We start from the raw sequence: 16378 nt of genomic DNA on the forward strand, positions 1-16378 counted from the left end.
AGGCTTGGGTTCCAGTCTGGTTAGCTTGGCGCTTTAGGTAATAGCAATGATGATATCCACCTTAACCAGTCCTTGAGAAAACTCCCGAGAATCTTCCTGGGTTTGTTTCTGGCCCTGACACCACCAGCTGACCAATAAAGAAGTGAAGAGAGATCTGTTTAATCACCGACTCCTGAGTGCTTACCACATGCCTTACACGAAGGAGTGCTTTAAATGCCTGATGCATTTATCCTCATGCAAGCTTCTATAGCATTTGGTCCAATCCTATAAGTAAATGGGCTCTGAAAGGTGATGTGAAGCAAGACCTACATAATTATCACGTGCCATACGCTGCTAGATGATTGAAATACTTGATGCATTTATCCTCACACAATCTTCTGAGGTAGAATTTGGTCCACTCCTATAAACGGGGAAATGGGCTCAGAGAGGTGAACTGCTAAGAAATGGCAGAGGCAATATTCAAACCTCAAGCTTTGGTCTGTTTGTCCTAAAGGCCTAAGAAAATATATCCCGGTCTTTTCCCAAGTGCTTTCACACACACAATCTCATTTGATCCTTACGACATCCCATGAACTAGCCAAAACAGATATGACACCCCTGTGCACAGGAACATAAGACATGCAGGGAAGTTGAGTGACTTGCCCAAAGTTATGTAACCAGGTAGCATCAGAATCAGAATAGAATCTAGGTGTCTTGACTACCACAGCCCAGTGCTCTTGACTACACTCCGAAGTGACAATCGGAAGAGTTATTTCAAGCCTAAGCCTATGGGGTAAAAGTACAAAGTGGTACAATAATGTGGAAACACATGCAAACAGTAATGCAAATGAAACAAAACAGGAAGGAAAGCACACCTGGAGGGCGGAGCCTCAGTTAGATGGGGACCCGGGGACTCTCTGCACTCACAGAAAAGGAAATTCCTGACTTCAATGGCACCCAAAGTTAAAGACAGGAGTGGGCAGATCCTCCTCTTGCTCCAGTATTTTTACTGCACCTGCGTCATTCCCAAAGTAGGGAATGGGAAGAGGCTGGGAAGGGCAGGCTGAATGTGGTAACATCCAGACACAGAATCTCAGAATTTGCAATAACCTCAAGAGTTACCAGCTCCAGGACAAGATAATTCAGTGGGTAAAAGTGCTTGTTATGCAAGCTTGGTGACCTGAGTTCAACACCTGGAACCCACAAAAAAGTGGAAGGGGGGAAAGCACTGAGGCTCCATGAAGTTGTCCTCTGATCTCTCTCCATGCATTGGGGCTTGTATGCTCCGCCTCCCTTTATACACACACAAAAAGTATTAATAAAAAGATTTTAATTCAAATTTAAAACAGAGTTACCAACCCCAGTGCTACTGTAACTTGGAGAGTTCTCAAAATCTGGTGCTCTGAGGGAGTGGGCAGTGGGTGGCTCCTCTTGCTTTCTTGGTAAACACTGGGAGGTGGCTGTATCAGTAAGAACTTTGGTCCCTGGAGCCAGACTATTTATCCATTGGCAGTGTACTTTCCTGTCTGGCTGTTTCCTCCTACACTATGTTAGTACTTGAGTTTCCACAGGTTGGTTTATACTCCCAAGTGGGGTATGATTAGGTGTTTTAGACAGGAGGAAAAACTTCCCGTAAGGACATGATTCAACATGTAGCTCAAACTGCTAGCCCCATTTATTGTCAATTTAAGAAATTATGGGAACTTGGAGGATGGTGGCCCAGGTCTTTAATCCCAGTAGAGGCAGGTGGAGCGCTGAGAGATTGAGGCCTGCCTGGTCTATATAGTGAGTTCTAGGCCAGCTGGAGATACAGGGATACCCTATCTAAAAAAAGAAGAAGAAGAAGAAAAAAAATTACAGGGCTGTAGAGATGCTCAAGTAGTTAAGAATGCATACTGTTCTTGTAGAGGACCCAAGTTCAGTTCCCAGCACCCACACTGAGTGGCTCACAACCACCTGTAACTCAGGTCCAGGGGATTCATCTTGCCTCTGTGGGTACCTGTACTCACATATTCCTCTACACACACTCAAAAATAAATCTTAGCCGGATGTGGTGGCACACGCCTTTAGTCCCAGAACTCGGGAGGCAGAGACAGGCAGATCTCTGTGAGTTCGAGGTCAGCCTGGTCTACATAGTGAGTTCCAGGCCAGCTGGGGCTACTGGGAGAACCTGTTTCAAAAAGACAAAAATCAATCAATAAATAAATAAATCTTAAAAAGTTATGGAACTGGGCCGGGTGTGGTGGCACACACCTTTAATCCCAGCACTCAAGAAGCAGAGGCAGGTGGATCTCTGTGAGTTCAAGGCCAGCCTGAGAGTACAGGGAGACCCTGTCTCAAAATGACCACACACAAAAAAGTTATGGAGCTGGACATAGTGGTTCAAGTCTGTAACTAACACTTGGAAGAGGAGGAAAAATGATGAGGAATTCAAGGTCTTCCTCAGTTACATGATGAGTTCAAGTCCAGCCTGGATTACATGGGACTCTGTCTTTAAAAAAAAGGGGGGGGGGGCCCTGTGGAGAGATGGCTCACTAATTAAGAGCACTGGCTGCTCTTGCAGAGAACCCAGGTTCAATTCCCAGAACCCACATGGTGGATAACAACAGTCCGTAACTCCAGTCCCTGGGGATCCGATGGTCTCTTCTGACCTCTGAGGGCACTGTATGACAGGGGTGCACTTACATACATGCAGGCAAAACACTCAATACACATAAATAAAATCTTTTTAAAAAGGAAGAAGGCAGCAGGAGCTTTGGAGATGGACATGGTGGTACATGCCAGCAATACCAGCACTTGAAAGGCAAGAGGATCGCTGAGAGTTTGAAGCCAGTATGGTCTACACAGTGAGTTCCAGTCAGGGCTATAGTATCAAACCTTGTCTCAACAACCAAGCATTTGGCAGTATCACAGAAGAGATGTATAGGATTAAACACTAACTTCAGAATACAACTTACACCTGGCAATGGAAGGAAAAGAACCAGAAGTAGTGGGGAAGAGAACAGAGACCCAAGAACAAGAAGCAAGCAGAGCCCAGGTCATCACCTGTACCTGACCAGCTTTTCTTTGGGCTGTGTGGAATATGGACAAACATTATTTTTTATATTTGTTTTTCTGTTTTGAGACAGGGTCTCACTATGTTATCGGTCCAGTCTTGAACTAGAGGTAATCTTGGCTCAGCCTGCCAAGTGTTGGGATTACAGGCAAAGTCACTAAGCTTAGTTGTTTTTTACTATTTTCTTTTTTTGTCTTTTTGAGACAGGGTCTCCCTATAGCCCCAGCTGGCCTGGAACTTGCTATGTAGACCAGGCTGGCCTTGAACTCACAGGTATCTTGAGTGCTGGGATTAAAGGCGTATGCCACCATGCCCAGCTTGTTTTTTTACTATTTTTGATTGTCTGAAATAATTATATTTACTATACTGAAAATATAGTCATCCCTAAGTATCAAAGAGGAACTAGTTCCAGGACACGCCTCAGAGACCAAAATGGTCAAGTCCCTTGTAAAAAGCAGCAATGGGGCTAGAGAGATGGCTCAGTGGTTTAGAGCATGGACTGCTATTGCTGAGGACAGGGGTTCAGTTCCCAGCACCCACACAGTGGCTAACAACCATCTATAACTCTAGTTCCAGGGGAACTGTTGCCCTCTTCTGACCTCCACGGGCATTGCAGGACATGTGTGCACTTATACACAAGTAGGCAATACACTCATTTACATAAAAAAAAGTATTTAAAAAATAAAAAGCAGCAGCATCTTTTCATTATGTTGCCCAAGGTGGCCTTAAATTCCTAAACTAAGGTGATCCTTCTGCCTCAGCCTTTTTTTGAGACAGGGTCTCACTATGTAGCCCTGGCAAGACTAGAATTCACTGTGTAGACCAGGTTAGCCTTGAACACATAGAGATCATCTGCCTACTTCTGCCTTTTGAGTGCTAGGACTAATGGCATGCACCACCATACCCAACCTGCCTCAGCATAACTCACAGAGATTCACCTACCTCTGTCTCCCAAGTGCTAGGGTTAAAGGCGTGTACCACCATGCCTGGCTTGCCTCAGCACCTTAAGTGCTGGGGACTACAGGTATGGGCCGTCATGCCAATGCCTGTATTTTAAATAATCTCTACAATAGTTATACCTAATACAGGCAGTTGCCTATATTAACCCACAATGCTAAAGCAGCATGCACAAGACCTGTACAGACCCAAGCCAGAAAAAACCTGGCATGGATAAGGAAGGGGGTCAGGAAGCCCCAGGCATAGCTGAGGAACTACTGGCAATTAACAGCTGCTGGGAGAGGAGACTCGGTTTTCTTTAAGGGTGAGACACTGGGAAGGCTGACCAGGCTCCAAGAGCCAGACACACACCCAAGGGCATACAAATTTGGGGAAACTAAATTAAACTCAAAAGACAGACAAAAAACAGGTACAAGAAGTAGGGGACATAGAAAAGTGGGAGTGAAGTGTTCTGAATATGATCAAAATACATTGTACAGAATTCTCAAAGAATCATAAATTTTTTTTTCTTTTAGAACAATTTTATTAGAATTTTAAGGAAAATCTTCAGAACAGGGGAGCTGGCAATCTCACTAGCTGCCTTGAGGAGTAGAAAGGAGGGGAGAGGGAAAGAAAGCCATGAAGCCATGCAGGTTTAGAACCTGCATGGAGGTCAGAATGGCTGGGAGAAGGAGCTTTAGAGAAAAAGTAAAGAATTACAAGATGCTAGGGTAGCCCAAAGCATTAAAGAAAGCATGTTAGAAAAGGGATAGGATAGGACAGGCTGGGCGTGGTGGCACTCCCCTTTAATTCCAGCACTTGGGAGGCAGAGGCAGGCAGATCTTTTTGAGTTCAAGGCCAGCCTGGTCTACATAGTGCATTCCAGGACAGCTGGGGCTACAGGGAGACCCTGTCTCAAAAAGACAAGAAGAAAAAAAAAGAAAGAAAGAAAGAAAGAAAGAAAGAAAGAAAGAAAGGAAGGAAGGAAGGAAGGAAGGAAGGAAAGAAAAGGGATAGGAAGAAGAAAAAAGAGAGATTCTGCTTTTCCACAGAATTCAGAAAAGTGGGCAGATTCACAGAGACCTGCACGTCTGCCGCTGGGTCCAGAAGCTCTGCCCAACAAAAATATTCTAAATATGTAACACAATGTTGTATAAATAGTTGTTCTAGCACACTGTCTAGAGACTGACAAGAAAGTCTGTTAATATCCAATACAAATGCTTCACTTTGCTTTTAAGACAAAGTTGTACTATATATCCCAGACTGGCCTTGAAAACTCCATCTTCCTGCCTCCCCAGTACTTGCTACACCTAGCAAGAACAGACTTTTCCAGAAGAGGACATCAAATCCCCTAGAAATGGAGTTACAGATGGTTGTTAGCTGCAATGTGGGTGCTGGGAACTAAACCTGGATCCTCTGTAAGAGTAGACAATACTCCTACCACTGGGCCATCTCTCCAGCTCCATCCTTTTTCTTCTTGTTTTTAAATCCATGGCAGTTGAAAAATAGATGTGGAATACAGGTACAATGAAGACTGTACTCCAGAATCCAGAGCCTAGAGTCCATTCTCTACTACCACCTTGCTATGACTCTGGGAAAATCATTTTATCTCCCTGGATCTCAGTTTATAAAATGACAAGAATGTTATTCTATGTTTTAAGCATTCTTAATCCTTTTCATCGTGTTTTTCAACCATGAGTCACACGTTCTGATTATATGATCCCAAAATTACATTTATTCATGTTCCCATTTTGACTTAATAAATATTAGTGTAGAACTTCTGATCAAGGCTCTCAAATTGATGATACAGAGTTTACATTTGAGCCAAGATCAACTGACTTACTTGGTATTAACAGGTGTAACTTCCCAGGTTAGATGTTAATAAATACTAAAAAAAGAGCTCTTAGATTTCTGTTACTGTCTTGGTAATAAAGCACTTCCCCAAGAGACACCTGAAGTCTTTGCCTCCTTTGACCCTTTGTAACACTACAAATCAAGTCAGTAAGGCACCATGCGGTCTTTACAGAGTCTCATCCTTTCCAACTTTATTTGCAATGAGAGAAAATCACATACTAATTTTTTAATGCACAACTTTAGAAAGCTAGTTTCAGGGAAATTGGAGTCCTGGAATTCCTGAGGGCCTACTATTTTGTCTGCCATGACAGATTTGTAAATAATGAAAGTAACTCTTAATACCAGAAAGCTACTATTCACTGAGGGTAAATACTACAAATACATTATCCTCAAACATGAAACAGGTAAGTCTTCCTCTTAAAGAGGCAAGAAGATTTACTCAAGAACTTATAATAAGGCCAGCAAAATAACTCGGTGGTTAAAAGTGCTTGCCATGAAAACCAGACAACTTGAGTTCAAGCCCTAGAACCCATGGTAGGAGAACCTGGGAACCTGCTCCTAAAAGGTGTCCTCTGATCTACACACACACACACACACACACACACACACACACAAACAAACACACAAAGAGGCACAAGAACAAGACAACAACGGTGACAGCGATGATGAAGATAGTTTTAAAAAGGGTGGTGAACGCCTGTAGTTCCAGCACTTGGGAGGCAGAGGCAAGCAGATCTCTGTGAGTTCAAGGCCAGCCTGGTCTACATAGTGAGTTCCAGGCCAGCTGGGGCCACAGGGAGACCCTGTCTCAAAGACAGGGAAAACAAAAGGAACACAAAGAACAGGAGAAGTAGCTCAGTGGTATGGCACTTGTCCAGCATGCTTGAGGCTCTAGGTTCAAGTACAAACACGCACACCTAAAATGGACTAAGTCGCAGTTTTAAGCACTCAAATTAAGGCAAGAAGGCTTATTTTCTTGCTTTGATAAAAAGCTGATTCTCTAACAGAGCCTATTTTGAGGAAAACTGAGCGTGATCATGGCCTTAAATGTTTTACTGAAACCCCTAAAGCCATCTCCAAAAAAGGATGAATCTATCTACCTATGAAGTCAAAAAGTAAAACACTTCAGGCTGGGTGTGGCAGTGCACATGCTTAATCTTAGCACTTGAGAAGCAGAGGCAGGCAGATCTCTGTGAACTCAACACCAGCCTGGTATACATAATGAATTCCAGGCCAGCAGGGGCTTTAGGGGGACCCAGTCTCAAAAAAAAAAAAAAAAAAAAAAAGCCATGAGCTGTAGCAGTAGTTCCTGGTGTTATAGGTAGTAAAGTTTCAAGGAAGATGTCTGGAGTTCTATCATCAGTACCACTGAATAGTTAATGTAACTAGTAAATTTTACATCTGTCTTTTGCCCTTCCATATTCTACAAGACACCATCTTCTATTAGAAGCACAGAGCAGGACCTAATCAGACACTAAACCTGATGGCACCTTGATCTTGGACTTCCAACCTCCAAAACCATGAGAAATAAATTTATATGGCTTATAAAATTTTTTAATTTAATTTTTTTATGTGTATGCATGTACTGCCTGCATGTAGGTAAGTGCACCCACGTTGCAAAATGCCCGAGGTCAGAAGAGGCTGTCGGATCCCCTGGGACTGGAGTTACAGACAAGTTGCTAGCTGCCACGTGGGTGCTGGGATTCGAACTCGGGTCTTATTCAGGAACAACCAATGTTCTTAACCACTGAGCCATCTCTCCAGCCCCTAGTTTATAAATTAAAATAATGATGCTGGGCGTGGTGGCACATGCCTTTAATCCCAGCACTCCAGAGGCAGAGGCAGGCGATCTCTGAGATCGAGGCCAGCCTGGGAGACCCTGTCTCAAAAAGACCAAAAAAAAAAGATAGTAATATTTACTTCCTTGGGAAGCATATTACCTTGTGGCCAGTAGTAATAAACAAGTATCATGGATTTTCTTTCTTTTATTTTATTTGAGGGGGAAGGACAGACACGCCATTGTGTACATGTGGAAGTCAGAGGACAACTTGGAGATATCAGTACTTTCTTTCCACCATGTGGGTCTCAGGATCAAACTCAGCTTGTCAGACAAGGCAGGAAACACTCTTCCATGCTAAGCCATCTGGCCAGCCAAGAACCGCAGATTTTCTGCTATTACAATATAAACTGTCATAAGCTTATAAAAAGTTCTCAACGTACTACTTCATGTTTTACAGTTTGAGGACTTAGGTAGCAAAAGAAAACTTCTGAAGTAACACAAGAAGGCTGGCGAGGAGGCTCAGTGGATAAAAGCAACTGCTGCCAAGGTTGGCAACCCCAGACGGATCCGAGACCTCCATGGTGAGAGAACTGACTCTGGGGCCCCCACATACACACCATAGCATGGCACATCCCCAACACCCGCATTTGTGCACACCCAACACAAATTTAAAACATAAATAACACAAGGGAGAATTTGGGTGCAGCAATGGAGTCCCAAATTTGAACAAATGCTTTCCCACAGCTAAAGTAATCATAATTCCTACAAACAAGGTATGGCTTCTAAGATCCACTCTGGAGTCTCAGATCCCAGGGTAAGGAGTAGAATCACCTCATCTCAAAGATTATATCATGGAGAGCCTATCCTTTGTGGCCTCTAAATTCTAAATACCTACAAAGTCAGACCAGTAATAACGCAACAGGATAAGTCACATGACCATGTCCATTCCCCCCCGCCCCCCCGCCACACACACAAAAAAAAACCTGAGGGGAAGTGATAGCACAGTCAGTTAAGAGTAGAGCCTTCTACTCTGCATCTCCCGTCCACTTCTCAGGTCAGGGCTTTTCCTATTACAATTACAGGACATGTGGGACAGTGTCGTAAACCTAACTGGAGAAACCTCTATTATTTATAATCAGGAAAAAAGACGAGAAAAAAACACTTTGGTACTTTTGGGACAAAGGAAATCACATATAAACTGAATTGGAGGCCTAAGGAAAGCGGGGCAGGGCTCCCCAATGGAAAGAGAAACCCAAAAAGGATGCTGGAGTGGGAAAGAAACAGAACAGACTTACATCTCTGCATCTGCTTGCTGTACTCAGACATGTTATCTGGACGAATGGATCGCAAGAATTTAATGTAGTCATCACTGTGGTACTTGGTCATCTCCTCAGCATTGGCTTTGTGAGGGCGCTTAAAGGGCAAAGGGAGAAAGGAAAAATTTTTCTTGGTCACTGGCAAGCTTCACTAGTTCACTTTATTTTCTCCCCAACATGCAATTAGGTACTAAACAAAAAGAACTAACTTACTACATTTAGGCCTCTTACAATCTATAGAAATAACAAGATTAGCAAAGGAGACTGGGTATTAGAAGACCTAAAACTGCCACCTTAGCTGGGCTAGGTGGTGCACACCTTAAATCCCAGCACTCAGGAGGCAGAGGCAGGTGGATCTCTGTGAGTTCAAAGTCAGCCCGGTCTACATAGTCAGTTCCAGGCCAGCTGGGGCTACAGGGAGACCCTGTCTCAAAAGACCAAAAAAACAGAAAGACCAAGATAAATATATATTTTTTAAAGTTGTCTTTTGTTTCTTTTTGAGGCAGGGTCTTCTTATGTAGTACTGGCTGGCCTGAAACTCACTATATAGACCAGACCCGGAACTCACAAGAGGTACTCTCGTCTCTGCCTCCAGAGTGCTAGAGTTAAATGTGTGTGCCACCACGTCCTGCTTTTTTTTTGGGGGGGGGGGGTGTGCACGGAATTGAACACAAGCCTAGTACATGTTTGTCACTCACTCTGTCAATGAGTTTTATCTCTTTTCCCCCCAAACCATTTTTTTTTATTTTATTTTCTAAGTGAATAAGTATATTGCCTGCATGTGTGTAAGTACGCCTATGTGGTGTAATGCCCACAGATATCAGAAGAGGGAGTTGGATCCCCTGGAACTGTAGTTACAGACAGTTCTTAGCCATCATGTAGGTGCTGATAATCAAACCTCGGTCTTCTACAAGAGCAGCCAGTATTCTAAACCACTGAGCCATCTCTCCATGATCTCTTATTTTTAAACATATACTTCTGGGGCTGGTGAGAGTGGTTAAGAACACTGATTGTGCCAGATGTGGTGGCACACACCACCAATCCCAGCACTTGGGAGGCAGAGGCAGGTGGATCTCTGTGAGTTTGAGGCCAGCCTGGTCTACATAGTGAGTTCCAGGACAGCTGGGGCTACAGGGAGACCCTGTCTCAAAAAGACAAAAAAAAAAAAAAAAAAAAAAAAAAAAAACAATTCGAAGCCCTTGTCTGTCCTTACCTACACACAGGCAATACACTTATATACATAAAATAAAAATGAGTAAAATATTTTAAAAAACATACACTTCTAAAACAATAAAAACAAATATACACATATGTAGCCCGCAATGTAGCCCAGGCTAGTTCTTAACTCTTGACACTCCCACGTAGGTCTCCCCAGTGCTGAGGTTACAGGCGTGTGCCACCATGCTTGGCTACATCCACAATCTTCATTGCATCTGACGCACTGGTTTCTCCTATGGTCCCTCTTTCCCAAGTTTCCTGCATTTTCTTTGTTTGGTTTTGTTTTTCAGACAGTGTCTTACTATATAGCCTTGGCTGGCCTGGAACTCAGAGATCCATCTGCCTCTGCCTCCTGAGTACTAGCATTAAAGTGTGTGCACCACACTGAGCTGAGAGTATCACTGTGACTCTTCATCTACCGCAGTAGACTAAACTGCCAGCAATGCAGCTGTTAAGCTTGTGTCTTTTCACATACCCAGGTCATCATCTTTTGGGCTTGGATTGTGGCAGTAGTCTCCAAACTGGCATGTCAGACAGTTGACCTTAACAACCGTAAATCAATTCTCAAGCCTACAGGCAGAGTAACTGGTCTCTACTTTAAAACATGAATTGAATTCTATTGCTCCCTTTTCCAAGCACGTTAGGGATTGGGCATGGTGGCTCATGACAGCAGTCCCAGCACTTGGGAAGATAAAGAGGCATGCATGCCACCATATCGAGGGTAGCCTGGTCTTTTTTGTACTTTTGAGACAGGGTCTCATTTTAGGTTGCTTAGTCTGGTCTTGGACCCACTCTAGGGGCTGGCAAGATGGCTCAGCAGTTAAGACCACTGGTTGCTCTTGCAAAGGACTGGGGTTCAATTCTTGCACCCACACTGAAGCAAACTGTAACCCCAGTTCCAGGGGATCAGATACCCTCTTCTGGCCTCTGTATTAAACATACACGATACACTTAACACACATGCAGGCAAAACACATACAGAATAAAAATAAATAACTGAAAACTGAACCCACTGAGCATGGTGGGGCATGCCTTTAATCAGAGGCAGGCAGATCCCCGTGAGTTCAAGGCCAGCCTTGTCTACATAGTGAGTTCTAGGACAGCTGAGACTACAGGGAAACCCTATCTCAAAAAGACCAAAAAAAAAAAAAAAAAAAAAAAAAAAAAAAAAAAAAAGAAAGAAAAAAAGAAAAAAAAACCAACAAAACTGAATCCTGAACCCACTCTACAGTCCACACAACACAGCTGTGACGTTGCAGCAGTCTGCCTATCAGTTATTACAGGCCTGTGCCACCAGGCATGGCTGCCTGTTTTATTTTTAAGATGCCTTTGGATAACCAGAGGCTTATTTACTAATTCTATTAAAGATTATGCCAGGAAATACTAACATACGTGCTTCCATTCACCAATGACTACACTTTGCATGCCGATTTAGATCCAGACTTCCTTCTATCTTGGGCTCCTTCAAATTACACTCTAGAGAAATGAAAATAATCAAAGGATGCCAGGCGTGGTGGCACAGCCTATAGTCCCAGCACTTGGGAGGCAGAGGCAGGCAGATCTCTGTGAGTTCAAGATCAGCCTGGTCTACATATTGAGTTCCAGGACAGTTGGAGCTATAGGGAGACTCTGCTTCAAAAAGACCAAAAAACAACAACAACAAAAAAAAACCCAGAGGCTTATAAGCCTTAAAATTTTCAGACTGGAGACTTGCTCACACATATACGGACATTTGGGGGCTGAAGAGATGGCTCAGTGCTTGAACTCTTGCTGCTCTTAGAAAGGGCCCAAGTTCAGTTCCCAGTGCCCACAGGACAGCTCATGGACAACAGGCACACATGGTACACAAACATACATGCAGGCAAAACATTGATACACATAAAAAAAAAAATCTTTAAAAAAAGGCAGAAAGAGGGCTGGAGAGATGGCTCAGTGGTTAAGAACACTGACTGCTCTTGCATAGGACCTGGGTTAGATTCCAGCACCCACATGGCGGCTACAAGCCATCTTTAACTCCAGTTCCAGGAGAATCCGAAGCCCTCTTCTGACCTCCGCGGCATTGCATGACATGGGTGCACTCACATACATGCAGGCAATACACCCATACACATAAAATATAAAAAAAAAAAATATTTAAAAAATAAAATAAGGGGGCTGGAGAGATGGCTCAGTGGTTAAGAACATTGACTGTTCTTGCAGAAGACCCGGGTTCAAATCCCAGCACCCACATGGCAGCTAACAACTGTCTGTAACTCCAGTCCTAAGGGATCCGACAGCCTCTTCTAACCTCCGCAGGCATTACATGACAAGGATGCACTTACCTACATGCAGGCAATACACACATACACAAAAAATAAAAAAATTTAAAAATTAAAAAAATAAAATAAAAAAGCTGAAAGCAGCATGTGGTGGCACATGCCTTTAATCCCAACACTGGGGAGGCAGAGGCAGACAGATCTCTGTGAGTTCGAGGTCAGCCTGGTCTCCATAGTGAATCCAAGCCAGCTGTGGCTACAGGGAGACCCTGTCTCAAAAAGATTAGATGGATTAGATAGATAGATAGATAGATAGATAGATAGATAGATAGATAGACAGACAGACAGACAAATAAACAAATAAATACCTGAGGCCGGAGAGATGACTCAGGGACTCAGATGACTCTCAGGAGCACTGGCTGCTCCTGCAGAAGACCTGGGTTTGGTTCCCAGCACCCACATGGTGGCTAACAACCATTTGTAACTCCAGTTTCAGGGCATCTGATGCCCTCTTCTGACCTCCAAGGGCATGAGACAGGTGCACTTACATGCAGGCAATACACTCATACACATAAAATATTTCAAATAATAAAGTAAAAAGTCGTGTAGTGGCATGTTCCTTTAATCCCAGCAGAATCAAGAAGCAAGGTGGATCTCTATGAGTTCCAGGTCAGCCTGATGTAAACAGAAAGTTCTAAGATGGCAAGGGCTACACAGCAGACCTTATATCAAAAAACAAAACAAAACAAAAACTACTTTGTGGGTTAAGCAGAACATGTGTGAGGAGCTATATTTCTCTTCTGCACTGCACCAATCTGCCAAGCATGGTTTCATTTGTAATTCCCCAAGGGGTGTATTTCAGCTTGGGCCTCAGCATGGGCTATATATGACCTAGAATAGAACACTGCTCTATTTATACCCTCTACTGTACCTTTAGGGTACAGTTGAAGCCAATTCTCCCACAAAGCTGTTCTTGACCTCAGCTCTCTCTAAAGTGCTCCTGAGAGCTCTGTGCTTCCCTTATCACACTCACTAAACCTCATGGTAAAAAATACATGTGGATTTGGTCTACTCTGGGAGACCAGGAACAGGTCAATTTTACTAAGCACCAATTAGGGTTCCCAACATATAACAACTCAATAAATTAACACTCAGGATCACTTTTGACCTCTTAAATAGCCTTATTAATATCAAACCACATGACTGTCTATGTTCTGTATAACTATCACAATACTAATACAGATGTCAACACCCTACACTAAAATATCCAATAAAGAGCTAGAGAGATGGTCAGCGGTTAAAAGCCCTGTATCTGAAGACCAGAGTTTGGACCTTGGCACCTACATCTAGTGACTTACAAATACCTCTAACTCCAGCTCCAAGGAATCTGATGCTCCCTTCTGTCCTCTGTTGGCACCCATGCACACAGTGTGCAAATACAAATATACCCAGACACATAAAATTTTTAAAATATTCAATGACTTCCAATTGACAAAACAAAATCTAAAATCTTTGAGGTGATCAAGAACTGTGCAAGAGCCAGATATGGTGGTGCACGCCTTTAATCCCAGCACTTGGGAAGCAGAGACAGGTGGATCTCTGTGAGTTCAAGGCCACCCTGGTCTATACAGCAAGTTCTAGGTCAGCCAGGGCTACTTACCTTGAAGATGGCCCTGTCATTTAAAACTGTACAAGGTAGCCTACGAGATGGTTCAGTGGATAAAGCACTTGCCACACAAGCCTGAAGACCTGAGCTTGATCGCCGGAGCCCACGTAAAGGCAGAAGAACAGAACCAACCCCACAAGGTTGTCCTTTGACCTCCATATATACACACATGACAATAAAGAAAATACAATTTTTAACAAAAAGAACTTTACAATGGATAGGTAGCCCATCCTTTCCCAATCCAACTCCTGATGAATCTTATATTCCAAATATCTCTTCACCAGGACCTACAGACATCCCACCACACAAGGTACCTGTGCCCATGTTATTCCACTAACTGAAAGTCATCCTTTGTTTCAAATCCATGAAGGACACGTACCATTTCAAAAGCCTTTTTTTTTTTCCTGTCAGGTTTTTGGAGACAGGGTCTTACATAGACCAAACTAGTCTTGAACACACTATGTAGCCAAGGATGACTTTGAACTCTATCCTACCCCCACATCCCAAGTGTTGGGATTATAGGCCTGTTGTCCTGGTTTATATAGCTGAGTTCCAGGCCAGTCAGGCCAACATATTGAGATTGTGTCAAAGAAAAAGAGAATGAGAATGAATGGGGGATGGGGAGATAGTGCAATCAGTGACGTATGCTTTCAAATACAAGAACCCGAGTTCAGTAACTAGTAAGCACAACTAGTAAGCACATTTAAAAAAGCAGGGTTAGGGCCGGGCATGGTGGCCCATGCCTTTAATACCAGCACTTGGGAGGCAGAGGCAGGCAGATCTCTGTGAGTTCAAGGCCAGCCTGGTCTACATACTGAGTTCCAGGAAACCTGGGGCTACAGGGAAACCTGGTCTCAAAAACCCTGGGGGGGGGGGGGAGCAGGGTTAGAAGGATGGCTCAGCAGGAAAAGGAACTTAATGCCAAACCTAACCACCTGAGTTCAATCCCTGGTGCCCACATTACTTCTGCAAGCTGTTCTCTAACATTTTCATATATGCTGTGGTATACACATACTCATATGTACACACAAAATAAATGTAAAAAAAATAGTTTAAGTGCCATAGCCTCTATAGAGAAAGTTATAAAATGTTATGGCAAGTTCTAGGTCAGCCAGGAATATAGAACAAGACCCTGCCTCAAAACAAAGTCCATCAAAAAAAATGACCTGGGTTCAGTTACCAACACCCACATGGCAACTAACAACCACCAGTAACTCCAGCTCCAGAGGATCTGATGCTCTCTTCTGGCCTCTGTGGGTACTGCACACCATGGGTGCACTTACATACATATAGGCAAAACACTCATACACATGAAAATAAAATTTGAGGGGCTAGAGAGCTGGCTCAGTGGTTAAGGGCACTGGCTCCTCTTGCAGAGGACCCAGGTTTGATTTCTAATTCCAGTTCCAGAAGATCTGATACCCTCTTCTGACCTCCATAGGCACTGCAAGACACGGGTGCACTTATACACAAGCAGGCAAAACACTCATACACATAAAATAAAACTAATAAAATTAGGGGCTGGAGAGATGGCTCAGCAGTTAGGAACACTGATTGCTCTTGTAGAGCACCCGGGTTCAAATCCCAGCACCCACATGGCAGCTAGCCACCATCTGTAACTCTAGTTCCAGGGGATCCGGTACCTTTTTCTGACCTCCCCAGCACTGCACAACACAGGTGCACTCACACACATTCAGGCAATACACTTATACGCATAAAATAAAAATAAAATATTTAAAATAAAATTTGAAAAAAAATTTTAAGTGAAATTATATGAAAAAGATGTTAACAGTTTTCCTTCAGGTATTAGAACAGAGGTAATATAGCAATGTATATGAGGAAGGTCTAAAGCTTCTTTTAAGAATGATTCAGTTTCAGGACAGATAATGAAATGTCCCTGTCCTCTGGGAAGAAATGCATAGCTCACAGCCCAGAGAACTAGAAGAAAGCAAAGAAACACTACTGGAGGGCCAAAACAAGACTCACAAACAACAGAGACACAGAGCCAGAGGAAAAATTTAAAAAAAAAAAAAAATCACCTTTAGGAACAAGATCTAAAGATTTGAGGAGAAATTATATTGGGGTTTTACCTTAGAAGTCTATGATAAGACCAGGCATGGTGGTGCACACCTTTTGGGAGGCAGAGGCAAGAAGATCTCTGTGAGTTCAAGGCCAGCCTGGTCTACATAGTGAGTTCCAGACCAGCTAGGGCTACAGGGAGCCCCTATCTCAAAAAGACAAAAGGCGGGCTGGAGAGATGGCTCAGCAGTTAAGAGCACTGGCTTCTCTTGCAGAGGACCCAGGTTCGATTCCCAGCAC

The 16378-nt window shown here is 43.4% G+C and overlaps 1 protein-coding gene across 1 annotated transcript in view; it reads right to left on the minus strand.

Annotated features, from left to right (window-relative positions):
* Hdac1 (histone deacetylase 1) overlaps nt 1-16378 on the minus strand; it is a 38626-nt gene that overhangs the window by 10626 nt on the left and 11622 nt on the right. Inside the window, exon 3 of the mRNA XM_008847957.3 lies at nt 8900-9017. Within this exon, the coding sequence (XP_008846179.1) occupies nt 8900-9017 (118 nt within the window). The remainder of the gene's footprint in view (nt 1-8899; nt 9018-16378) is intronic.

This window comes from Nannospalax galili, unplaced genomic scaffold (genome assembly GCF_000622305.1).
Source record: "Nannospalax galili isolate Female #2095 unplaced genomic scaffold, S.galili_v1.0 scaffold111, whole genome shotgun sequence".
NCBI classification, from domain to species: Eukaryota; Metazoa; Chordata; class Mammalia; order Rodentia; family Spalacidae; genus Nannospalax; species Nannospalax galili.